Source organism: Cetorhinus maximus, chromosome 1, assembly GCF_964194155.1.
Source record: "Cetorhinus maximus chromosome 1, sCetMax3.hap1.1, whole genome shotgun sequence".
Taxonomy (NCBI): domain Eukaryota; kingdom Metazoa; phylum Chordata; class Chondrichthyes; order Lamniformes; family Cetorhinidae; genus Cetorhinus; species Cetorhinus maximus.
Window position 1 is genome coordinate 64422744 of NC_135879.1, and position 27779 is coordinate 64450522.

General features: G+C 44.7%; 1 protein-coding gene across 7 annotated transcripts in view; it reads right to left on the reverse strand.

Annotated features, from left to right (window-relative positions):
• The window catches only part of tmem154 (transmembrane protein 154), a 72312-nt gene that overhangs the window by 31945 nt on the left and 12588 nt on the right, over nt 1-27779 (reverse strand). For 6 of the 7 annotated variants that reach the window (XM_078541406.1, XM_078541395.1, XM_078541383.1 and 3 more), the window contains exons 2-3: nt 14532-14966; nt 7554-7590 (exon numbers count right to left, since the gene is read on the reverse strand). In XM_078541406.1, the coding sequence (XP_078397532.1) occupies nt 7554-7590; nt 14532-14966 (472 nt within the window). The remainder of the gene's footprint in view (nt 1-7553; nt 7591-14531; nt 14967-27779) is intronic. The other variant, XM_078541400.1, reaches the window with a different exon arrangement.

The window sequence follows — 27779 nt, forward strand, 5'->3', positions numbered from 1 at the left end:
AGGGACTGAGGCTCCTCCATCATTACATGCTGGTTTCCCCATACCTACCTGATTCACAGTCACACCCTCCTGTCCCTGACCCCATTGACCAACTCTAAATCTCTGCCTAAACTAAGGGGTATGACTGCTTCCTGGAATAAAAAGTCCAGGAATTCCCACTCCCTAATGCATCAGTCCACAGCTCGGCCTCCAGCTCAACAACTCTGAGCCAGAGCTCCTCAAGCCATAGACACTTAATGCAGATGTGTTTGCCCTGGATCTCACTGGTCCCAGGATCTCCCACATTCTGCATGCACAACACATCCCCTGTTCTACCATCTTTATTATGTATTAATTAATTTATTATTTTTCTTAATTAATAAATCCTACTACTCCCAATAAGGTTTACTACTGCTAGTGAACCTTACTACCACTACTAATACCTTACAACTACCAATAAATTGTATGATAAATAAGAAAAATATTCACTTACCTTTTTCCCTGTGACTTTGATTTCTCATTGAATGCGATCGGACCACAGTCTGAAGCTCTTTTAAGCCTCTGGCTGGGTCTCTCGCTCTCTCTCTTCAATATTTACATCTATAAGAACGGCCCATCTGCTGTGTTCTTCAATCCAGCTGCACGACAGCTGATTCATGTCAACACTGCGGCCGACAGTGAACTCCTTAACAGTATCCAGCTAGTGCCTGGAATACCACCCCTGCTATCCCCTCCTCCCCACCTTTCCCTTAGTCAGATGTTAGAGATCAAAGATGGGAAATCAAATGATTTTAGCTTCTGGGTAAAATGAACATTTAAACTACATCAATACCCATGGCGCAGAATATTCTGCCTGTCAGGCAGGCCGTGCAGGACCGAGCATAGGCGGGCGTGGACCCGACCGCTGCCTGCGATTGGGGCCGTACCGCCATTTTACCCGGGTGGGCATGAAATGCAGCTCCCGAGGACAGCAGGAGTGGGCATGCAGCGGCGGGGCTGCTATGACCACCGGGTCCAATGGCGACCTGTTTATAAGTGCTCTGGCAGCCTTGCAATAAACATGGCCAGCAGAGGGCTCCCCAGAGCGCTGCTGGTGAGCAGGCCAGGTAGGAGGGTAGGGCAGCGGGGCACTGTGTCCCTCGTTTCTCAGACGATTACCTTGCTGCCATCCTTGAGGAGGTGGCAGCAGGGCCGGAGATCCTCGTTCTCAGGGACAGGAGGAGGAGGCCCCCAACATGACCAAACGTGCCTGGGAAGAGGTGACGGAGATAGTGAGCTCCCACAACATGGTGCGATGTACCTGGATCCAGTGCCGCAAGAGTTTCAATGACCTTCTGCGCTCTGGAAAGGTGAGTAGCATGTTGGCATTGGTCACTTAACCCAGCAAGTAGGCTTCCCGCCTAGCCACCACATCCTCCAACTCTGAGTGTAGTGACTGCATTAATCATTGACGGCATGTGTCCTTCGCTGGGTGGGCCAGCAGATATTGCCCATGCCAATGTCACCCTAAGAGGGTGGTAATGAGATGGGTTCCGCACCCTCAGCATGTGGTACAGTGACACCCACATTACTGTTATGGGGAAAACCTGGAGGATCTGCACCTGGGAGCAGTGCTGGAACTCCAGGACATGTCAAAGTCAGGGTGCTGACATGCTGGGAGGGGAGCTTCCAGGTGGCGGGGCACTGATCCATCTGCTGCCCTTTGCGTTCCACGTGCTTGCGCCTCCTTGCTTTGCAAGGTTGGACTGTGTGGTGCCAAATGTGTTGTAGGTTGCATTTGGCCAAGGTGGGGGGACAGGCCTGGCATCTTTGTGTGAGTGTGCGGCAGCTGCGGGGTGAGGAGGCACTGGAGCCCTGCAATGTCCCACTCTGGTTGGGGTGGGATGGCAGTGAAGAGATTCTGGGTACAAGTTGCACTAATCAATGCTCTTCTCTCCTTTTCAGGAGAAGAATGCTCATAATGCTGCCAAGCAGGTGAGGACTGGTGGAGGGCCGGCCCAGTTGGCCATCATTACCAGGTTCGAGCAGGAGGCCCTCAATCTGGAGAGGTGCCATGTGCCCAGGTCCACCGGTGTTGGTGAGGCTGGGGTGCCACGGGCAGGTATGTTTGCCCAGCACTGAGGTCACCATTAGTGTCCCAGCAGCCATGGGAATGCTGAATGTTCAGTGATTGAAGTTTGCAACATGGTTTGACCATTGCTTATGGAAGGATGAACGCATAATGATCCGGGGGACAGGGATACACATTGACGTTGTCTCCACGTCAACTAATCAAATGTCCTTGTTCTTCCTTTCAGCATCACCGGAGCAGGGCAGGGGGAAGAGGCACAGGGGCCCCCTCTCACACCTGAGGGCCCTGAAGTCTCTGACCCACCAACGTCAAACCACCTCTGCCAGGCAGGCACCAGCACAGATACTAGCACCTCGGTGGGAATTAGATCATCGGCTAGTGTCCCGGGGCACAGCGGTGAGGGCATCTCACAGTCGCTGGAGGAGCTGGCAGAGACAGAGAATGCCCACGGCGCCAGCAGTCGGAGGACTGCAGGGAATCACGCACATGCTCAGTCGATGGCTGATGATGAGCCTCTGGAGTTGTCCATGAGGCAGAAAACACTGGAAGTCCAGCAGGGTGTGCGGGAGGATCTGGGGGAGATCCATGAGGCTATACTTGGCATGGTTTCCATGCTGGAGGAGTCCACACGGACCATCGCCGATGCAATGAGCCTCATGGCCGAGCGTCATGCATCCTCCATGGAGAGAGTGGCGACTCTCGTGGAGAGGCTCCTCCAGGAGAACAATCAGGGCTTCCTGGGGATGTGCTCTGACCAGCAAGCCCTCACATCGGCATTGACCTCAGCTGGTCAGTGCCAGTGTGGGAGATGGTCTGGGCACCAAGTTCCCCAGCTCGGTGCCCATCCATCCACAGTGAGCAGGGAGGTCTGAAGTGACCTCACGTTGGTGCAGCGTCTGCATGTCGTCTCTGCGGGCTCCTCTCAGGGCGCTCTGGGTGAGGGCAGCAGCTGCTCCATCCCTCTGCCAGTGACTGTTGCATCCAATGAGGCTGCAGTGACTGGGGAGATGCCAGCTGTGGAATTGGCAGATCCCTCCCAGGCGGGGCCAGCACAGGCTCCACGGGCCAGAGGACAGCCGCCAAGGTCATCGAGGCCAACAGGACAGCACAGTGAGCAGGCTGCCTCAGATGCCAGTGCCAGTGAGGGGACATCACCAAGACGTAGCACCTGTAAGCATAAATTAAGGCACCTTAGGCACACCACGGGTTTCTCCTGGTACTTTTGTGTTGCTCCACAATGAGGTCATAATTAGTTGGTGTGCTGTTTAACACCTTTGTCATTTTGTTTCCTTGAGTTCATTTTGTTATATTGTTAAATTTAGACATGTGACCATGGCTGAGGGTGCCTCTTTTCCTCTGCAGGTTGATGATTACCCATGTTGTTATGAGTGAGTTGTGTCACATTGAGCTCTTAGTTAATGTTCCTATCCAGACAGATTTTGCACTCAGGTATCAAGTATGGAGCCTGCAGCACAGGCTTTTGTTGGAGGTCCATCTGTGGTGTTCTAGCTGAAGGTTCATTCGATTAAAGCCTCCCGGGTGTCCCTGCCTCCCTGGAGTAGTCCCGGGTCAGTGTCTATCCCCTCAACATTTCCCTATGTGTGCTCATCCTCGGACTCACTGCTGGACTCATCGTGTGCAGCCACAGCCACTGCGTCGACGCCTTCATCGTCCACTGTGTCCCCCCTTTCCAGCGTAAGATTATGGAGAATGCAGCATGCAACCACTATCACCGACACACAATCTGGGGGGTACTGGAGTGCGCCCCCTGAACACTCCAGGCATCGGAAGCGCATCTTGAGAAGACCGATGGTTCTCTCCACTGCAACCCTTGTGGAGGCCTGGCTCCTATTGTACCGCTGCTCAGCTTCTGTTCTTGGATGGCAGAGCGGTGTCATGAGCCACCTTTTGAGGGGATAACCCTTGTCACCCAGCAGCCAACCATCCAGCCGGGCCAGAGCACTGAAAAGTCTCGGCACCTGGGAGTGTCTGAGGATGTAGGCATTGTGGGAGCTGCCTGGATACCTTGCACAGACTTGCAGAATCAGCATCCTGTGGTCACACACTATCTGCACGTTCATGGAGTGGAAGCCCTTCCTGTTGACAAAGGCACTGGGCTCACCTGCTGGCGTCTTGATGGCCACGTGTGTACAGTCTATTGTACCCTGGATGCGGGGGACTGGCATGGGATGTCCACCCACACAGTTGGCGGAGATCTCAGGCTCAATCATCTGACAGACGGAGGTGACTGACTGCCTTGACAGATGGAGCCTCCTTCGGCACTGCACCTCAGACGTATTGAAGTAGCTGCTTTGCCGCCTGTAAACCCTGGCAGCAGGATAGTGGTGTCTTCTGCGGCCCCTTCCGCCTTGGACTACCTCTTGGCCCTGCACCCCTTGTGCCTGCGCCTCTCCTCCCAAAGATGGCTCCCCTGGAGGCTGAATGTGTACTTCTGGCCTCCTCCCCCTTCTAGCCCTCCCTGCCTCCTCAGAGGAGGTGCCTCCAGTGGACAGTTCAGCTCCCATTCCCAGGCTAAGCGAAGGCTTCCTGAAACCTGCAGGCCCAAAAAAGATTCCTCATTGCAGAGTGCTGACCTGAAGGTTGTGAGTCCAGACCAAGCAGCTGGTGTGCGTTTTGAAGTATTTCTGCTCACACAGGCAAGTATCAGTAACTTTCCAAATTAAATATCTGACTGAGTTTATTTGCGACCCGACTCGCCCCTCCTATCCCGCCTGTGGATGAGGTTTATACAAATGTCTCCTATCTGCCTGCCCGTTGCGCCTGTGCGACGACCTGAAGATCACACGGGCCTCAAAAAATCCCCGTCAATTGGTGCCTCAAGGGCCTTAAGTGGCCTGTTAATTAATGGCAGACATGCATCTGAGATCATCGCGTGCCCGCCCACTGAAATATCGTGATGGCGCGCGGTGATGGCGGGACGCTCGCCTGACGTCACCGCGCATCATTTTACGCATCAGTGTGCGGGTCCCGCCCCCACACGCCAACGGGAAAATTCTACCCATGGTATAAAATAACAAAGTTCATGGGCTGAATTCTGAATTTTGTACCAATCAACTTGGAGCCTGATGGACAATTAAAAACAAACATTTGTTTCAGGCCGGAGGCCATATATACTCTAATCTCTGGCATGAGTCTTGATGATCAGTTACCTGTCTAGTGCATGCACTGACATGTCAAACACAAACAGTTTAGGTTTCAATTGAGATGCTTAATAGCAGCCATTTGAATCCAATACATTTGATTAATGTGCATGGGGATATATGACTGCCGACCCTGCTCTGTATTGGATACCACTTGCACAATCAGCTACAAATGTGGAATATATCTCAATTTATAGCTGGAGTATAAAAGGCCTGAATTTTTCAGTCAGTGTGTGTGGACGGGCCCAACACACCGATGCGTAAAATGATGCGGGATGATGTCGGGCGTGTGTCCTGATTTCATTGCGCTGTCTCATGATGTTTTGTTCGGCAGGCACGCGCCGGAGTCGGCTACGCGCCCGCCGATATTTAAATGGCCTATTAAGGCCATTAAGGAAGTAATTAAGTTCAACTTTACGCTGCCTGTTCAACCTTACAGTTGGCGGGCAGGTGAAAAGGCCAAGCGGCCTTTACATTTTTTAGGAAACCTAAAAAATTAAATAAAATTTTTTTCTGAAATATAAAAACATGTCCCATCTCATGTGACACAGTCACATGAGGGGACATGTTTAATTAAATCTTTAATCCATTTTGTTATTTATTTCAAAAGCGCTTCAATTTCCCTGAGGCAGCTCCATGCCTCAGGGAGATTGAAGTGCTCTTTCGCCCACATGCGCTAAAGAGTGCTGGCCCCGACTCTCCGTCCTCCCACCTCCCGCACAGGTAGCGCTCAGTGCTACCGCTCGTGTCTTATGCTGGGCGGGCCTTAATTGGCCTGCCCGTGTAAAACAGCGGCACGGAACCAATCGCGGGCAGCGGTCAGCTCCACGGCCACCCCCACCCACTCCCGCCGAGCTCGCCCACTGACTGAAAAATTTAGGCCATAGAAAAATAGGATATAAATGAACTGCAGAAAAGTATTATGCAACAAATTATATAATTCTGTAACAAAAAACATTTAGTATTGTTCCAAAATTTCCCCTTAAGTTCTGCGACTCCTGAAACTTTAGTAAGACCTCAGCAGAACCCAGCAAAATGTGGCAGAAACTTGGTTACATGGTCCTTAACATGTCTTGGATTTTCTGGTTGGCCTTTAAGAAGAGGAACCTCTGTCTGCCTGTTACATGCCAATGGTGGAATGGGAGTAGCTCCAAAAGAGAAGTGTAGGGCAGGTATTCCTATTGGGAGTTCCTGCTTTTCCAGTTCAATTCAAAGGCCATTGTTGGATGGACATGGATATACCAAGACAGACGAGGATTACTGGCCTCCAAATGAGCACGTGACAGACAGCAGCAGGTCTAGGCGAGGGCTGCAGTATAGACTCCTGAAGGGAAGTATTTTTTGTAGAAATCTAGATTGCACTCTGCCACCCCCCCCCCCACCCTCTCTCTCTCTCTCTCTCTCTCCATCCTTCCTGAATATAGGGGCTTGCAGGACGTTCTGTTCCCCACCCCAACAATGCAGACAGCTTGAGGGGTTTTCGGGCCTCGGGCGAGCAGGTGTTTGTACTGGCGCGGACACCAGCTTCCCACATACACATCAGGAGTCCTCCTATTGAGCCTGCAATCTCTGGTGGGGCCAAATGCTGTTTAACCATCAGTACAGCTTCCCCTGGATTGCTAGGTCTGGTAGAAAATGTATGAGGAAAAGAGTACCTTTTCTGAATCTTAGAGGCTTTCAGGGAGTGGTGTGCAGGAGCACTGGAAGTGGTCCCATGGAATGGGAGCACTGACAGAATCATCAAGCAGTTTTTAAAAACTGGGAGGATGTCTGAATCTGATGGGTGAAGAAAGAAAGCAAACAAGAAAGAAAGAAAGATAGAAAGACTTGCATTTATCTAACATTTTGGATGACCTTGTGGGGGGCCCAAAGTGCTTGACAGTCGTTTTTGGAGGGCATGTCCTGGGGCGTTACAAGAGGGATTTGGGAGGGCAGTTTGGAAGCACTGAGGCAGGGCAAGGTTTGGAAACCTTACAGTGGAATGGAACCCAGAATAATGAGTGATTTGACCGATTTATTGTCTTCTTTGTTTTATTGGTGGGTTCTTCCAACTGGATGCATTGCTCTCACAAGCCTTTAGTTGTTTCTCATTGGCAGTAATTATCCAGGTGTAATAATATGAAGTGGGCAGATAGGTCCCACAGATCACAAGTGCAGTAACACCTACACCCATCAGTGACTGTATAACAGAAAACACCAGAATCAAGGAATCATTTACAACAAGATGAAACTGACACTTTGAATATTTTAGCTACCAGCCTCTGATAAACTACTCCTGTCAGCTTAATGAAGTTTCACTTTATGCAGCCTATATAAAATGTTAAATGTTTTAAACACCGTACCTGGCAGGATTTTCACTGTCAACGTCTTTGTTTAGAGCTGAAAAACCAAAGTTTATACATGTTTAGTTCAAATACACTTTCAAGCAGATTTTCTAAAGAAAAAGACTTGTGTTTATATAGTGACCATCGGACGCCTCAAAGTGCTTCACAAGTCAGTGAAGGTACTTTTGCAGCGTAGTCACTGTCGTAATGTGGGAAACACAGCAACCAATTTGCACCCACAAGCTCCAACAAACAGCACCATTGGAGGTGCTGCTTTTCAGGTAAGAAGTTAAATTAAGGCTAAATCGGTTAGACATAAAAGGCCATAATGACCTGATAATCTGTTTTTGGGATGTAGGGAGGGATTTTCCAGTCCTGCCAGCAGCAGGCGTCATCGCAGGCAGGATGGGAAAACTTGGAGAGCGGCCAAAAGACAATTGACAGGGCCGGAAAATCCCACCTGTTGACTTCCACTACCTCCCCACTATTCACCAAAGGGAAAAAAGTGGCTGTGAAGATACACTTAAAAAAGGGATAAATATTGGCCAGGACACCAGGGATAACGCCCCAGTCTTCACCAAAATAGTGCCATGGGATCTTTTATATCTATCTGATTTAGCTTTAACTTCTTATCTGAAAAACAGCGCCTCCAATGGTGCAGAACTGCCTCGGCCTTGATTTTTATGTCTAAATCCTGGGGTGGGACTTGAGCCTGAATCCTTCTATCTCAGAGGCAATAGTGCTACAAACTGAGCCATGGCTGGCACGCTTGTCTTCAGATTTATATTGTTTTTACATACTTTGACTGGGAGATAGTTGTCACCTGTAGAATGAGGAAGGTTAATTTAGAAAATAATGAAGCCAAAATGTAAACTAGTTCTGTTATTATTGATATTCTCAGGAATTAAAATTGAGCTCTTAAATAGACTCTGATTTGTTGAAAATGAAATTATTATGCATTTTGTCCCTTATTACAATTGAGTCATGGAGTTTTTGTAGGTTCTGTATCCCATAAAGCAAATTTAGCAATATATTTATTTTCCTACTGATGCAAATTGCTTGTCCCCCACTGTCTCATTCCCACTCCTCCCCAAGACTGTTTCTAATTGTGAACATGTTTGGAACTGTAGTGCTCCAGCTCTTGTAGCATCTTCGCTACACTAGTAAATATGGTGAAGTGTTTATTTCTGAAAAACTACTTGGAAGAGGTAGTCCACATAGTTATAATAAATAACATGGTGACAGTGCAAAACCCTTGGGGCAGAATCTTGCCCTCATTGGGTGGGCTCGGTGGAGGCAGGTGGGAGTGGTCGGGAAGCCGCCCGCTGCCCATGATCAGGGCCGGACCACAATTTTACGCTTGCGGGTGAATTAAGGTCCACCCAGCGTGAAACACATGCTGCAGCTGGTAGGGGGTGGGTGGGGTGGGGTGGGTGTGTGGGAAGAGGGCGAGTGGGAAACTTCACACAGGAAAAACTCCCTGGGACACAGAGCTGCCTCAGGGAGATGAAGATTTAAAAATTAAAAATAAAGTATTTTTAGATGTTAAAAGACATGTCCCCTCATGTGACTCTGTCACATGAGCAAGGACATGTTAGAAATTAGCATGAAAATTTTAAATTCTTTTTTAATGATGGATCGAAACCTCATCCTGCTCGAGGATGAGATTTTGCAAGAAATGCAAAGGTCGCTTGTTCTTTTCGCCTGCCGCCAACTGTAAGTTTGGACGGGCTTCGACAAATTTAATTCAATTGGATTGTTAATTGCCTTTCTAGGCTTTTTAATCGACAGCGGGCCACTGCCAACTCCCACGCGCGCCCACCAACTGAAATATCGCGCGAGTGCGCGATGATGTCAGGACGCTTGACCGACATCATCGCACGTCTTTTTACGCTCGTTCGGGTTGGGCGTACTCCTGCCCAACGAGCGAAAAATACTGCCCCTGAAGGGGCTTCACTGTTTGATTCTGGCGACAAAAGTAAATGGACTGCTGGGGTCACTTCTGCTCCTCCTGGTCTACAAGGAACCCATATAAAAATAAATGACCTTTTTGTGCTTTCTCTGGCCCCAATCGTGTTAGCTGTCAGGTTTCTCTGGCGGCTCTGGCACTGGCTGTGCCTGGAGCAACTACAAATTAAAATCATGCGTTTGCTTAATATAAGATCCCTACTTTTGCAGATGTGTTAGACTCTCGCTTACCCGCAGAGATAATCTCCAACAGCTCCTGAAACGTGCGGGTTATATTGGCAACAAAAAGGAGCATGATAGCGAGGTCGATGTAAGTACACCACCCCTATTTTAATCCGCTGCCTTCCCTGTTTTTGTTGCATGCAGGAGTTTGAAATCAGGGCATTTATGTTGATGTCAGATGAATCTTAGCTGCAATTTCCAAACCTGCAGTTGATTAAGCTACCGACATTGTTTGCCTGCTCACCCATTTATGTGAAGTGTAAAAGGACTACAGGCAGTTGCAGAATTATATGTCAATAATAATGAGTGCCTTCAAGTTAGGAAGGGAGAAAATTGGTGGAACATTCCTTTAAATAGAATGAAAATCAATGCCTTAAAATGAGTTTAGAGTAACTTTTAACCTCTGGGCTGAAAGTGTCAATCATTGGGAGTGCATATCGGAATTCATGCACACGCTTTTCCATCTGTTAAAATTAATTCCTGATATATGTTTCACGTAGGCAAAGCTCTCTGTCAGAAATATGATTCATAAAATGATCCCTTATATGACCATATTCAATTAGGGATCCTGTGTCAGCCTGTTAGTAAACAGAAGTGTTTGTTCTAGGATGGCTTAGGTAGGACTGCAAGTATGATATGAGGATGCTAAGCCATTTGGAAAAGACTTTAATATCCCTGCTATTTCATATTGGCAATCCAGGCACATTTCATTTCTTTACTTGTTTCATGAACAATCTGCATATTCTGAGGTAGTCATGGTTACAAGCAACTATGCATGAATCCGTTAGGATATGATTGATGCAAACTGATTTATCCTAATTAGTTTGTGGAATAAGTTAGGGATCTTTGTGTTTTGTTTTTAAAAAGCGGGGGACATAGCTAGTACAGTGAGTGGACTACGCTGTCATTTCACCTGGGTATAAATCTAGCCCAGACTGATGGGATGAAAATTCCTCTGTTGGTAAGCATTGCGGAAATTCATTCAAAGTCTGACCTCTCACTGAATCTTCTCTGCTCTATTGGCTTTCTACTTTACCAAATACTCAGTGTTGGCCCAATTCATGCACAATCAGCAAATCAGAGTCTGAGGGAAGATTGAATTCAAATCTCAGTTGCGGCTAGGTGGATTGCAAAAGTGGGTCCCCCAGCTGGTTAAGCAGGCAATACAATGTCACACCTCAGCTTTCTAATCTGGTAACTGTCAATTGTCTAGTGACATTCAGAAGCAGTTAAGAGAAAAATGCTTTCATATGGAACTGGGCAGTATGAGATGACAAAATGTTCATAATGGAATAAGTGGGACAGTCTGTAATAATTCAATTAAAGAAATGGGGATGGAAGGGCAAAACTAGAGGGTATCAATATAAGATAGTTACCAAGAAATCAAATAGAACATTCAGAAGAAACTTCTCTTCCCAGAGATCGGTAAGAATGTGGACCTTACTACCATGGGAGTTGAAGCGATTAGAATAGAAGTATTTAAGGGGAAGCTAGTTAAACATATGAGGGAGAAAGAAATAGAGGGTTGTGGAGATGGAGTTAGGTGAAGAAGGATGGGAGAAGGCTCGAGTGGAGCATAAATGCTGGCATGGACTGGTTCTTCTAAATGACCTGTTTCTGATTCTATGTAATTCTATAAAATTTGGCTTTGTTATACATAGGGAGAGGATAACAAGCTTGGGAATAACTGGCAGTTGATAAAGCAGTTATATGCTGCAGGATATTTGCAGGATATAGGGCGTATTCAGATCAGTCATCGACTCTTTCACCAAAGGTCTCCAAAATTTATATTCCCATTTATCCATGGAATTGTGTCTTGGAGGAGGCTGTAGAATATAACAAACAAATGCAGTTCTTGGTCTCCTGGGGCAGAATCTTCCGGTCGGCATGCGGGGGTGGGCCCGACACGCCGACACGTAAAATGATGCGCGATGATGTCGGGCGTGCATCCCGATGTGATCGCGATATTTTGTTCGGCAGGAGCGCGCCAGAGTTGGCTGTGCACCTGCCAAAATGTCAACAGCCTATTAAGGCCATTGAGAAATTAATTAAAGCACTTAAGAATGCTGCCCGTCCAACCTTAAGGTTGGCGGGCAGGCGAAAAGCCCGAGCGACCTTCGTGTTTTTCAGGAAACCTCATCCACAGGCGGGATGAGGTTTCCTGAACTTTTCAATAAATAAATAAATAAATTTTCATAAATTTAAAAACATCCCAACTCATGTGACTGTGTCACATGATGGGACATGTAAGGGAAATTTTATTTTTCTATTTTAATTTTTTATATATATACAGCCGATCTCCCTGAGGCTGCACTTAGCCTCAGGGAAATGAGTGTGCTCTTTCGTGCGCATGTGCGAAAAAGCGCACCCTTGACTTTGGGAATCCTCCCCCGCCCTCGCAGAAAGTGCATAGCGCTTCTATGAGGACGTCACACTGGGTGGGCCTTAATTGGCCCGCCCACGTAAGATGGTGCTGCGCCTCCAATCGGGGGGAAAATTCAGCCCCATGACTGGAGAGAGATGTAGATTGAAAACTGGAGAGAATTATTTTCAGCTTCAAGAACAAAAAACTGCAAACTGTCGCGATTGTTGGTTAAAACCTTTCTTAATAAATAATGATCTGAAACAGATTGACTGTTGAGGCCCCCAGGTGTCTCTTTATCAAGAGCTTGTTATATATTTCACTCTCAATCCCTTTGAGAACTTTCCATAATGTGTTGTTTTCTTCTGACTGCTAAATAATTGTGAATTGTGTAATATTTAATGAGTATTGTATATTCTACGAATTGTTATAAACAACTGCATCCTCAGAGATTTGAAAAAAATCTTAACAACAGTTCCCATTGCAACAAGTTAGTCTTTCATCTATTGTTTAAAGTTATATAGCCCCAATTTAACCCTTCACGCCTGACAGGAACAGGATGTGCTGGGGTTAAAGCCTTTATGGAGATCTACTCACCTGATCCTTGCTGACCATGTGCCATGCACCATTTTAACAAGCACATACTGGCCCATCAGCAAATGCCCTGCATCAGACAAGCGAGGGCCACTTTGACATTCAACAGTCAAGGTCTGTTGATCTTGGCTATATTTTAACAGGGAACAGTTGTGTTGGTGTCCAATGCCAACCTCATTAGAAGCAGCAGGGATGAAGCAGTAGGCCCAGAAGAGGGCCAAAAAAGTGAGCAATGTGTTATTTTAATTTGCTTTGCTGAGCAGCAGTGCTCCTCTGGGCCCCACAAGTAAATCTAGAGCCCTAGGCTTCCCTTCCCAGTGTGTGATCGAATACCTCCTGCAACACATCTGAATCCAGGGAACCGTTACCACAGGTTCCTGGCCCAAGACTTTTGCTATGCTTGCTCGCTGGGCCTGACACCATTGACACTGGGTTTGGGTAGGAAGTGGCCCTGGAGTATTTAAATTAACCCCGAAAGGTAAAAATGGCCTGTGCCTCGGTGAGCCTCGCACTGTTGGCCCCTCACTCATCCTTGCTTCCTGGTTAAAATTGGGGTTTGATGTGTACTTGTAGGGCATTGCAGCTAAAAAGGAAAAGCTATTACTACTAATATGTGCATAAGCTTTCAAAACTCGTATTTAAAAAATGCTATTATACCGAGTTTGTTCAAACAAATAAATCAAAATGTGATTATCTTTGTTTGTCCATTCTAATAGATCTCCCATGAAATTCCTTACAGGTGGAGCATGTGAAAGGAGTGGTGTGAATAAAGTTGCATCCACTCTTCCCCAGAGCTGGGGGGTAATTTTAACCAAACATGCAGGTCTGGGAACAGATGGACCTGAATTTTACGTGTCCCCAGCTGCCGGGTTTGTAGGCGGAGTGGGGGTGGGTGAGCGTAAAATTCCTTGGATGGGCTTCCCAATGGGTTTGCGCTGCCCTGACCTCGCTGCAATTTTACGCTGAGGCGGGCGAGGCCTCGGATGGGCCGCCCGCCCTTGCCCCAGTTGAGGCCAATTATTGACCACTTAAGGTCTGTTTTCCAACCAGTCTCAATTGTTAGGCTGGTGGGAGGAGTTCCCAGGTTTGGGGGAAGCCCGGAAATAATTAGGTTTAGGCCTCGGGTGGGATGGGGCAAGGCGTGGTGCCGCCATAAGAAGCTAACTTTTAACTTCGGGCGCCCCCTCCCCTTAAGGTTCCATAACTACAGCGCCTCCTTTCCCCAATTTGCCTCTCCTCCAACACCCAATCCCCCACTATGCAGCTCCCCAGGCCTTCTCTACACTTCCTGCCGTAAGACCCTCAAAACTTACTCCTTCCTGGAATGGCAGGACTTGGGATCTGGGGACTGATTGCAGTCCCAGTCCATTCCACTGCAGCTTCTGGCATTGCGGGATGTAGAGAGCTGCTGGCCAATCTGATTGGTTGGCAGCTCTCTAAGCTGGGTCTTCCTCCTGAGTGAGGGACGGAAGTCCTGCCTGCAGCCAAGTAATGCTCTTTGGGGGTTGAAATCACTGCAGGGCAGACAGTGTCGACAGTGATGTGTTCCCTGCCGACCCTTTGGATGGCAGTTCGGGAAACACCACCACCCTAAAAATCCTGGCCAAGGGGGTGGATCAGCTGCCCGTACTCGCTGCCCAGGTTTACTATCCATTGACTTCAATGGGAAGTAAAATCAATTACCTCCGTCGTGCCTTAATGCCAAACTCAGAACAACACTCCTTACCAGCACTTTGTTCTTCATAGGCCAACCAGTTTGGTTCCTTTCTGTTATCTCTTCTTTTAAATATAATACTACTTTGCACTGAGCCTGTTTAAGCAAATTAACAGAACAAAATATTATTGCTTACGTTGCTTGTTCCTATGAGTATGATTTATCAGGAAGGCAATCAGTAAACCAGTCAGAGCAAGACCCAGAATTGGAAGCACAATCATCAAAATGACTTTGTTGTTATTTGAGGGCGTCTTTGAAATATTTTTGGGAGCTGGTGAAGAGGTCAACACGTATATGGAATTCCCGGATCTGTTCCGCAGGTGTTCAACGGTGGCCTTGGTACTTGTAACATTTCCTTTGTGGACACCTTCCAGAATCATTGTTGCTGATGTATATTGGGAAATTGCTGGTGACGCTTGTTTACTTGCTTGTAATGTGAGGCAGTTGTTGGTACAGAGATCATGATGTGTGATAGCTGTAGATAATGGAACAAATGTGTCATTTTTGGTATGAACTGACTGGGTTGTATGAATCATTGATGTGGTTGTTTCATTTTTTTCTGTTGAATAGCCTGTTGAAATAAATCAGAGGATTAAAAACCAATTTAGTTTGCATTATGTATGAACCTGGTGCAAGTCTCAACTCCTCTGGAGAATGTAAAACTTGCTTTGCAATTCTCCTTTTATCTTCCCTCTTCTAAAATATTGGAGGATGGGTGGACAGAAACTTAATGCAATGTTGGCATTTATTTCGAGAGGACTAGAATATAAAAGCAGGGATGTGCTGCTGGGGCTTTATAAGGCTCTGGTCAGACCACATTTAGAATATTGTGAGCAATTTTCGGCCCCGTATCTCAGGAAGGATGTGCTGGCCCTGGAGAGGGTCCAGAGGAGGTCACAAGAATGATCCCAGGAATGAAAGGCTTAACATATGAGGAACGTTTGAAGACTCTGGATCTATACTCAATGGAGTTTAGAAGGATGAGGGGGTATCTGATTGAAACTTACAGAATACTGAAAGGCCTGGATAGAGTGGACGTGGGACATTAGTAGGAGAGACTAGGACCCGATGGCACAGCCTCAGAGTAAAGGGAAGACCTTTTAGAACAGAGATGAGGAGAAAGTTCTTTAGCCAGAGAGTGGTGAATCTATGGAATCCATTGCCACAGAAGGCTGTGGAGGCCAGGTCATTGAGTGTATTTAAGACCGAGATAGATAGGTTCTTGATTGGTAAGGGGATCAAAGGTTACGGGGAGAAGGCAGAAGAATGGGGTTGAGAAACTTCAGCCATGACTGAATGGCAGAGCAGACTTGATGGGCCGAATGGCCTAATTTCTGCTCCTATGTCTTATGGTCTTATGGTTAATTATGGCTGCCACCTTAGCTATGTCACTAGTGATGCTGGTGCTCACTATTGCCATGGTAAATAAGGAACCACCCTCAAACCCTGTGAACTTTAGTGGAGTTGGTGGTAGGCATCACAGAAGAAGGTCATTTGACCCATCATGTTGGTCCCAGCTCTTTGTAAGAGCTGTCCAATTAGTTACACACTTCTTTCTCCGAAAATTTCCTTTTTCCTTTTTCAAGTGCTATCCAATTCCATTTTGAAAGTTATTATTGAATCTGTTTCCACCATATTTTTAGGCAGTGAATTCTAGGTCATGACAATTCACTGCATAAAAAAAATTCTCCTCATCTTCCCCCCAATTCTTTTGCCAATTATCTTAAATCTGTACCTTCTGGCTATTGTTCCTTCTGCCATTAAGGATCATTTTCTCCCTAACTACAACATCAAAATCCTTCAAAACTTTAAACACGTCTGTGAAATCTCCTTCTCTGCCCTAGGGAGAACAATCTCAGCTTCTCCATTCTCTCTGCATAACTAAAGTCCTTCATTTCTGGCTCCATTCTTTCTGTTTCTGTCAAAATTTAACAAATATTTTGTTCGGGTGTAATGGATGCAATTTTTTAAGCACTTTTATAAAATATGAATAAAATATACTCTTCTCGCTCTGGAGGAGGAACAGTTGACAGTTGGTACCACCCATGTTCACCCCTCCCCCAAGTTGCTCTGGTCTCACTTTAGAATCATGTGAATTTACATGAGCAGCAATGGAGCATTAGTGTCTGTCAGCCCACCACAGGCTGCCTGTGAAACAGTATTAGGTTACAGAAGTGCAGGAACAGATAATAACAGGCAGCCACCCACATCAGAAAAAGTGTTACTTTATTTAAAATGAATAAAAATAAGATTCTTTCAAAAGTTGTTGATTTATCATTGTGACAGGACTGTGATATTAACAATCCTGTTCCTTTGGAAGGCCATAATGAGATTGTAAGAACATTCCCATAACTGCAAAAATGAGAATGCATTCTGGTGGTAATTTTCTGGTGGTAGAGATTACCACAAGGGGAAAGTCGAGAAAGTATCTGTTTTCCTCAGAGGTCATTTAGAATCTTTAAATTAGTTGGTGGTGGTATTCAGATTTTTAAGCTCTGAAAATAGTGGATCTCCAAAGAATTATTTTTAACTGGGAAATGTATTGACAACAGTGCATTGGTTCTGTCCTTCAACAACATATAAGTTTTTCGATGACTGATTTTTACACACAACAGACATAATACAAAGACAAATTTTCTGAGTTGCCACTTTTTGGTGAGATACCTCATGTATTGTGAATGTGTTTTAGAAAATCTATCTTTTGGAGCAGTAAACAACTACCGTTTTAGTTGTAGGCAACTACTTTAGCTGCCCAGTGGGAAAGAGGCAGAGGCTCAGAGGAGCATAGAAACATAGGTGCAAGAGCAGACATTCAACCCTCCATGCCCACTCTGCCATTCAAATAGGTCATGGCTGATCTGAGTCTAAACTCCATTTACCCACCATGGTTTAATAATCCTTAATACCCTCGCCTAACAAAAATCTATCAATCACAGTGAAGAAGAGTCGTACTGGGCTCAAAACATTAACTCTGTTCCTCTCTCCACAGATGCTTCCAGGCCTGCTGAGTTCCTCCAGCGCTTACAGCTTTTATTTCAGATCTCCAGCATCTGCAGTATTTTGCCCTGATTTTAGCCTCAGTAGCTTTTTGGGGGAGAGTGTTCCAAATTTCCACTAGTTTTTTTTTTAGAAAAATGACTTCCTGCCACCACTCCTGAAAACTTAACTCTAATTTTGTTCTGCACTTCCCCACCAGAGGTAATGGTTTATCTCTGCCCACCCTATCAAATCCTCACCACTTAATCCTCTGTACTCAAGGGAATACAAGCTTTGCCTAAGTAACCTGTCCTCATAATTTAAACCTCTTAGCCACAGTATCAATGTGCTGAATCTGTGCTGCACCCTCTCCAAGATCAAGATATCCTCTTTGAGGTACAGTGCCCAGGACTAAGGCTCAATAATAAACATCAAAAATTGGATGGATTTAGTAAGGTTTTCCTATGGCCTTTTAATCACATTCCTTTTTTAAAAACGTTGCTATTGCTATTGCCTTCCATCTATTGACCTAATTCACCGATGAATCAGTGGGTCTGCACCTTGCAGTTCTAAGTACAGATCAAAAAGGACCCAGGCATCCTGAGGGGAATGGGGCGTCTTGGTTCATTCTAAGATAAATGATTTCAGGCAGAGTAGCAATGGGCAATGAGGGAGCAGGCGTTTGGGATTCTGAGTCAGAGTACTATCTTGGCGTTCGCTGCTGGACAGTGTGATTGGAAGGAAGTTAAAGATAACATAAAGACAAAAATTAAGGCATACCAAATTGCAAAGGTCAGTGGCAGGCTGGAAGATTGGGAAACTTTTAAAGATCAACAAAGAGTTACTAAAAAAATAATAAAAAGAGCAAAGGTAAATTATGAAAGAAAACTAGCGCAAAATGTAAAAACTGATAGCAAAAGCTTCTACAAGTATATAAAAGGAAAGAGGGTAGCTAAAGTGAATGTTGGTCCCTTGGAGGATGATACTGGGGAGTTAATAGTGAGGAACGCAGAAATGGCAGAGATAGTTAATCAATATTTTGCCTCAGTTTTCACGGTGGAGGACACTAGTACCACCCCAATAGTAACAGGTAATGCAGAGGGTATAGAGAAGGAGGAACTTAAAACAATCACCATCACTAGAGAAAAAGTACTGAGCAAACTATTGGGATTAAAGGGTGACAAGTCCCCAGGACCTGATGGCCTACATCCCAGGGTCTTAAAGGAAGTGGCAGTGGAGATAGTGGAAACATTGGCTATAATATTCCAAAATTCCCTGGATTCTGGAAAGGTTCCAGTGGATTGGAAAAATGCTAATATAATGCCCTTATTCAAAAAGGGGGGAGGCAGAAAGTAGGAAACTATAGACCAGTTAGTTTAATGTCTGTTGTTGGAAAATTTTTGGAACCATTATTAAGGAAGTAGTAATGGGGCATTTGGAAAGTTAAAGTGCAACCTATCAGAGTCAGCATGGATTTATGAAGAGTAAATCGTGTTTGACTAATTTGCTAGAGTTCTTTGAAGATGTGACAAGCAAAGTGGATAATGGGGATCCTGTAGGTGTAATATATCTGGACTTCCAGGAGGCCTTTGATAAGGTGCCGCACAAAAGATTAATGCACAAGATAAGATCACACGGAGCTAGGGGTAATATATTAGCTTGGATAGAGGATTGGCTAACCAACAGAAAGCAGTGAGTCAGGATAAATGGGTCTTTTTATGGATGGCAAGCTGTAACTAGTGGGGTGCCACAGGGTTTGGTCCTTGGGCCCCAGCTATTTACAATCTATATTAATGACTTGGATTCAGGGATAAAAGGTACTATAGCTAAATTTGCAGGTGACACCAAAATAGGTGGGAAAGTAACTTGCAATGAAGAAATAAGAAACTTACAAACGGATATGGACAGGTTAGATGAATGGTCCAAAATTTGGCAGATTGAGTTTAACGTGGATAAGTGTGAGGTTATCCATTTTGGTCAGAAGAATAAAAAAGCGACTTATTATTTAAGCGAAGAGGAACTTCAAAACGCTTCAGTGCAGAGGGATCTGGGTATCTTCCTACATGAATCGCTGGAAGCTAGCATGCAGGTACAGCAGGTTATAAGGAAGGTGAATGGAATTTTGGCATTTATTGCTAAAGGAATAGAGTATAAAAATAGGGAAGTGTTGTTGCAACTGTACAAGGCATTGGTGAGACCGCACCTGGAGTACTGTGCACAGTTTTGGTCCCCTTACTTGAGGAAGGATGTAGTTGCATTGGAGGTGGTTCAGAGGAGGTTCACTAGATTGATTCCAGAGATGTGAGGCTTGTCTTATGGGGAGAGATTGAGAGTTTAGACCTATACTCGCTAGAGCTTAGAAGGATGAAAGGAGATCTAACTGAGATATATAAGATGCTAAAGGGGATAGACAAAGTAGACGTGGAGCGGATGTTTCCCCGTGTGGGGCATTCTAGAGCGAGAGGCCATAGTTTTAGGGTAAGGGGTGGTAGATTTAAATCAGAGATGAGGAGGAATGGCTTTTCTCAAAGGGTCGTGAATCTGTGGAATTCACTACCTCAGAGTGCAGTGGATGCCGGGATGCTGAATAAATTTAAGGAGGAGATAGACAGATTTTTAATTAGTAACGGGTTGAAAGGTTATTGGGAGAGAGCGGGAAATTGGAGTTGAGGCCGAAATGAGATCAGCCATGATCGTATTGAATGGCGGGGCAGTATTGCCTATTGATGCTACCTGGTAGACTCACGCTATAGCACAAAGTGAGTGTTGGTGAACTGGAAGACCATTTTACTTCAACGGGAAAGCATATTGAACTAGAGTGTGAAATGGGTTGCCAATTCTCCATCGTCTGATAAATAAACATTAGTTTTTGAAATTCAACAGGAAATACGCAAGAAAGAAAACAGAAACACGACATCGCGTGTTTCTGTGTCAGCACTTCCCCTTTCTCGGTGTATGTTCACACCAGATATTAATACTGATAATGGTTGGTCCACAAAATATGATGATAAGTTTAATCTTTTCCATTTATCTAACCATCACTTCTCATGTTAAAACAACAGAGAAATTTATTTGGCTGCACAATAAATGGATAAATTAATTAATTGAGTCCACTGCAGCAAACTTTTCTTTTTTTAATGACGATTCCTCAGAATCTCTTATATTGGGCTAATATGATTATTTTCTAATTCCAACATAAAATTAGCTCTGGTGAGCAATTAGAATCCCTTTTAAGGCCCACACTATTGTGAGCAGAATGACCTGTTTGCAACTTTTAACTGTTTGAAAATGCCCTTTATGCCTCTGATGTAGTGACTCACTGCTGTGTGTGGAGTTATGGCACATCGTAGGTATATTCAATCCCGTCTTTGCACAACAAGTGCATGTCCAGGAGAAACCACTGAATGGCTATTGTTACAAGGCTGTGCCCATTTATTTTTGAAAACATGATTTTAAACTTTCAACTGACTAGGAATTTTGCAATATGTACTGAGACAGAGCAAACTGCTTAAAATGCAAGGCCACATTCCAAGGTGAAGGTGAGAAATCAACAAATCACCCTCAGGGGAATGTGAAGAGAGCGACATTTCCTATAATCCAAACACTCAACTGTCGAAGGAAGAGACATTGAAAATGCAAAGTACTAGATATTGAAACAATGGCTGCCACAGACAGACACATCCAAAACCTCTTGGAGATAAACAATGGATGAAGTATTTCAAGGAAAGGCTGCCAACCACTAGAGAGAGCTTGCAAGTGACACAGATGGTATCAAGAAAATCTTACGAATCAAGTTGAGGGCTGCTCTCTCCCTCTCTCTCTTTTGGAATAAGAGTGTCGCCCGGTTCAAGGAGCCAACTCTGCCAGAAACCTACCAGCGATATCTTCTACATCTGATCACATCCAAGAAATCAGCTAATCTGAAACGGCCACAACATTTAAAGTCTACATCTGAAGGACAATCAAAGGACACTTAACCGTACATTCTTTTACCTGGGGGAGAATTTTCTCCCTGTCGGGGGGGCTTAGGGGAGCGGGCGCGGGCAAGCGCGCAGCCGATTCCGCCCGCAATCAGCTGCACGCCACCATTTTACGTGACGCACACCCAGAAGCGCTGAGCACTCTGTGTGGGCGGGGGGAGTAGGCTGAGTCGGGACCTGCGCTCCTTCATGCATGTGCGCAAAAGAGCACAGAAATCTCCCTGAGGCAAGGAGCTGCCTCAGGGAGTTTAACTACATTTTGAAACATTTGAATAAAGAGAGAAAAAAAATTTCAGACATGTCAATGAATTTTAATTGAAAAATTTATTTGAATTATAAATCCTTCATGAAACTTCATCCCGCCCATGGATGAGGTTTCATGATAAATGCAAAAGCCGCCTGGGCTCTTCACCTGCCCGCCAACCATAAGGTTGGACGGGCAGCTCCTTTAGTTATTTTAATTAGTTTTTAAAAGGCCTTAATAGGCCTTTGACAGTTTGGCGGGCATGCAGCCGACTCCGGTGCGTGCCCGCCAAACTGAAGATCTGAATGACGCCCGGTGATGTCGGGATGCATGCCTGATGTCACCGCGCATCATTTTACGCGTCAGCGAGTGGGGCCTGCTCCCACGCGCCGACCAGAAGATTCTGGCCCTGTTTTTTTATTGGATTCTAACTCCCCTTATTTCTGATACCTGTATATGTGTGTGTGTATATGTGTGTGTGTGTATATGTGTGTGTGTGTGTGTATATATATGTGTGTGCGTGTATATGTGTGTGTGTATATATGTTTGTGTGTATGTGTGCGGTGTGTGTGTGTGTGTCTGTGTGTGTGTGTGTCTGTGTGTGTGTGTGTGTATGTCTGTGTGTGTGTGTCTGTATGTATGTGTGTCTGTATGTATGTGTGTCTGTGTGTGTGTGTGTATGTGTGTCTGTGTGTGTGTCTGTATGTATGTGTGTGTGTCCGTGTGTGTGTATGTGTGTCTGTGTGTATGTGTGTCTGTGTGTGTGTGTGTGTCTGTGTGTGTGAATGATTGCATGAGGGCTGAATGTTTGACGTCTCATTTTTGTTATTTTTTTCAGGCTTAGTAGTTAATATATTGGCTCTTTTTTTCACTCAAGAAAGTCTTGTTTGATTGGCTTCTTATTGCTCATAGTTTAAATAGTTAAATACATTCTGATTTGAAAGAGGCATATCCTCGTAAAAAAGAAACTTAAACCTTTGTTATTACCAGCCAAGGAGGTTGAATAGAGGGGAGCCAGTTCACCCCTTCTCACCCGGTCATAACACTATCAGGAGTAGTTGAAAAGGAAAAATAGTTTTGTGATTGAAAGAGCAAAACTGCTTAAGAACCGGAATGATGCCCCCCACATATTTGTACAAGAATTCCTAGCTAATTTTCCATTTTCTATCTGGACAACACTCAATGAAATTTAATGATCCCATCACTGCCTGGATTAAGATTAAAGGCACAACGTGGAACCTTTCTGCAATGTATGGCTCAGTAATTTAGGTTTGCTAACCTTCCAGGATTGTCCTGGAATCTCTAGGAATTAAAGGTTCATTTCCTCAGCACTGCTGACAGCAACTGAGGAGACAATGCTTTATTAAAAAAATGTTTATCATTTTTGGCCAATCTCCTGTACTATAAATTTTGTGATTTTTAAAAAATTTGGCATTTAAGCATTTGTCCTGGTGAGAACAAGCTGAAAGGCTTCAGCAACATGTCTCTCTTTTCAGCAATATTCAAGTTCTGTACTATCATGAAATACTCTTCTACATTTCCTTCTCATTCACAGAGGCATATTAGCAACAAAATTTGAACCACAGAATAGTGGCATTGTGAATAGGAATGGGGCTTTGGCCTGTAAACTAGAGCAGTGGCTCTTAAATATTTTTGATTGAAGGGCACATTCTCAAATGGATTATTAATCATGGCTCCCTCCCATTTAAATTATATATTCTAAAGTACTTATAAAAGTGTTGTATATAAAGTGTCTTAATAATGCTTTTAAGAAAACAAATATAATTTAAACAAAAGCTTGGCAGTTAACTGTTCCCTGGTGCATTCTCCATGGCAATGCCTCTACCCCCACCCCCAAGGTTCTGAGATGCAATGTTCTCCAGTTCAGTGGCTCTCAAACTGGAGTCCATGGGCACTTTCCAGTGGATCTGTGAAATAATGTGAAAGTGCAAGCTGGGAAACGGGAGCGAAGCTCTGTCATCACATGTGTAGTGTAGAATGGGCTAGTTGTCTCACCTATGAGGGGAATGCGCATGGAGGAACACTGATAGCGGCATGAATGTAAATATCTTTTACAGTCATTTGGTAGTACAGAACTTGAGTATTGCTGGAAAAGAAACTTGCCATTGAAGCTTTTCATCTCTCACTCATCAGGACAGATGCAAGAATACCAAATTTCAAAGGGAACAACAATTTATATTGCACGAGAAGAGGGTGCTGATTAGCTGGCAAAATGATTGGTAGAGGCATTGCCATGGAGAATGCACCAGGGAACAGTTAACTGCCAAGCTTTTGTTTAAATTATATTTGTTTTCTTAAAAGCATTATTAAGACACTTTATATACAACACTTTTATAAGTACTTTAGAATATATAATTTAAATGGGAGGGGGCCATGATTAATAATCCATTTGAGAATGTGCCCTTCAATCAAAAATATTTAAGAGCCACTACTCTAGTTTACAGGCCAAAGCCCCATTCCTATTCACAATGCCACTATTCTGTGGTTCATATTCTGTTGCTAATCCCACCCTGTTCACAATGGCCATAGTGAGACCACATCTGGAGTACTGTGTACAATTTTATATCCTTCCTTAGGAAAGGATATAATTGCTTTGGAAGCATTTTAGAGAAGGTTCACTCAACTCATTCCTGGGATGAAGAGGGTATCTAATGAGGAAAGGTTGAGCAGGTTGGGTCTGTACCAATGAAGTTTAGAAGAATGAGAGGCGATCTTATTGAAACATCTAAGATCTAGAGATCGTGACAAGGTGAATGCTAAGAGCATATTATTCCTTGTGGGGGAGTTTAGAACTAGGGCACACAGTTTAAATATTAGGAGTCCCACATTTAAGACTGAGGTGAGGATGAGGAGATTTTTTTCCCTCTCAGGGTGCCATTAGACTGTGGAATTCTCTTCCCCAGAGAGGAGTGGAGGATGGGTCATTGAATATATTCATGGCTGAGTTAGATATATTTTTCATTGACAAGGGAGTCAAGGGTTATGGGGACAGACAGGAGACTGGAGTTGAGGTCACAATCAGATCAGCCATGGTCTTATTGAATGATGGAACAGATTTGAGGGGCCGAACGGTCTACTCCTGCTCTGAATTCTTGTGTTCTTGTGTTCTTCCCCTCCCCCGCCCCCCCAATTCATAAATAGGCTCTCTACTTCCTTAGGCTTCTTTCACTGTTGAGCCCAGTTCCAGTTCCGATATGACACTATTGCTATGCTCCAAGAGCAGAATCTATGTCATTACTGCAGGGAACATCAGAAACTCTTGATCACGGTACGTGCCACAGTTTCTGCTCCTGGAGCAAATTAGCAGCCATTTGAGTAGCCTGTCCTAAAAGTTCCTGGGGGAACTATTTTGCTGGCACAAGTGCAGTGAAACAAAAGACTTGAAGATGTATAGCACCTTCCCTGATCTCAGGACATCCCAATCACTTCACAACCAGTGGAGTACTTTTGAAGTGCAGTCACTGTTGTAATGTAGGAAATGTGGCAACCAATTTGTACGCAGCAAGCTCTCACAAAGAGCAATGAGGTAATGACCAGATCACCTATTTTAGTGATGTTGGTCAAGCGATAGGTATTGCCAGAACGCCAAGGAAACACCCACTGCTCTTATTAAAAATATTTCATTTGTTTCTTCTACAACCACAGGAACAAAGAGTTGACTAAGATTGCAGAAGTGGGGAGCAGCGAGGCCATAGAGTGATTTGTAGAGGACAATAATTTTAAAATGTATGTGTAGTTAGATAGGGAGCATGGTACAGGACTTAATATAGGTTAGGATAAAGGAGAAGCTTGAAGGAGTTACAACTTGTGATGGCAGTCGACCACTGCAACTTCTTTCCACTGCCTTTCTCCTTAAATATTTTCATTCCTACCAGTCCCAGTAGAACTATCCCCAGCAATAGATTATCTTCATGTCTCAACACACACAGTGACCTTTGGAGTGGTCTTTTTCCTTATTTACGCGATGCGTGTATCTTGATAACAACAACAACTTTACAGTTATATAGCATCATTAATATAGTAAAATGTCCCAAGTACGTTCTATGGAAACATTATCAAATATAATTTGACATCGAGCAGAGATGTTAGAATAGCTTGGAAAGAGAGGTGTAGAGGTGGAAAGATTTAGGGAGGGAATTCCAGAGCATAGGGACTAGGCAGCTGAAGTTGGACCACCAATGGGGGAAATGCTAAAAATCAGATATGGCAAGAGGCCACAATTGGATGAACACAGAGATCTGGAAGGGTTATGCAGCTAGAAGAGATAACAGGGATAGGGATGTGTTGGGGGTGAGGCCATGGAGGGATTTGAAAACAAGGATGAGAATTATAAGATCAAGCCATTGCTGGACCGAGAGACAATGTAGGTCACAAGAACAGGACTGGTGGATGAAAGGGACTTAAAATGTGAACAATAAAGTTTTGATTCTTGATTGCCACTTGCCCTTGAATTCCATGGGCTCCTATTTTTCTGACCAGTCTGCCATGTGGGACCTTGTCAAAAGCCTTGCTAAAATCCTTAGCTTCACCCTATATTATCTGCTTACAATCCCAAAATGCAGTCTCTGTTTTATCAAACAGCCAATCCAACCTAAAGTTGTGGATGAGACATAAGTTTCCCCAGCTGCACTTTTGGAAAATTGAACTCATTTCATTCAGCTCTCACCAAAACTATTGGACCCTTGCCCCATCAATCCCCTCCGAGCAATTGTTCAGGCTGAAGAGGACAGAGCACAACCTACATGTCCTATTCTAGCGGGAGGTGAGCTTCCAAACCCTTCATCATCTGAGCCCCAGGACTGCTTACTTCAACCTCCAAAATATTGCCCACCTCTGAACATGGCTCAGCCACCATCATTAAAAACCTTAACTATGGTTTTGATAACCTCAAGGATAAGCATCTCCAAGGACAATCCAAGAATTTAAAAGATGCTTTGAGGGTTTCTGCCTCAACCATCTTTTTAGGCAGTGATTTTCAGACCCTTACCTCTGAGTGAAAACATTTTTAATCCTTCTACCAATCACTTTAGCCAGTATTTTATGGCCCCTCCCATTCAATGGGTTATTACAGACCCGCCGACCTGAATGGAGATTTAACTGGCTCACCGCATCCCCTGGGGGGAGACGCTGTTAAATCCTTGTTCAGCCTCTGCTCCCTGGTTATTGACCTCTCTAACAAAAATGGCTTCTTCCTATTCACTCAATCATCCCTTATAATTTTATACATCTCAATTAAATCTCCGCTCATCCTCTACTGTTCCAAAGAAAATAATCTAAGCCTATCCAATGTTTCCTCATTGCCAAAATGTTTCCTCCCTGGCAGCATCTCTTAAATATTCTCAGTACCCACTCTAGTGCAATCACATCTTTCCTGTAATGCAGTGACCAGAACTGTACATAATACTCTAGCTGTGGCTTGATTCATGTTTTATACAGTTCTATTATACCTTCCCTGCTCTTGTAAGGAAAGCATCCCATATGCCTTGTTAATCTAAAACAAAAACAGAATTACCTGGAAAAACTCAGCAGGTCTGGCAGCATCGGTGGAGAAGAAAAGAGTTGATGTTTCGGGTCCACACGACCCTTCAACAGAACTGAAGTATAGTTAGGAGAGGGGTGAAATATAAGCTGGTTTAAGGTGGAGGGGCGGGAGGAGAGAAGTTGAGGGTGGGGTGGTTGTAGGGACAAGCAAGCAGTGATAGGAGCAGATAATCAAAAGATGTCACAGACAAAAGGATCAAAGAGGTGTTGAAGGTGGTGATATTATCTAAGAAAAGTGCTAATTAAGAATGGATGGCAGGACACTCAAGGTACAGCTCTAGTGGGGGTGGGGTGGAAAGATTGACAAGGTATTATTTGTAGATTTAAAAATAATGGAAATCGGTGGGAAAAGAAAAATCTATATAAATTACAAGGGTGGTGCTGTTGTTGTCTGGCGCACTGACCTCTACCTCGCGGAGGCTGAGCGTCAACTCGCAGACACTTCCTCCTACCTCTCCCTGGACCATGACCCCACCACGGAACATCAAGCCATTGTTTCCAGGACTGTCACTGACCTCATCTCCTCTGGAGATCTTCCTCCCACAGCTTCCAACCTGATAGTCACCCAACCTCGGACAGCCCGCTTCTACCTCCTACCCAAAATCCACAAACGGAACTGTCC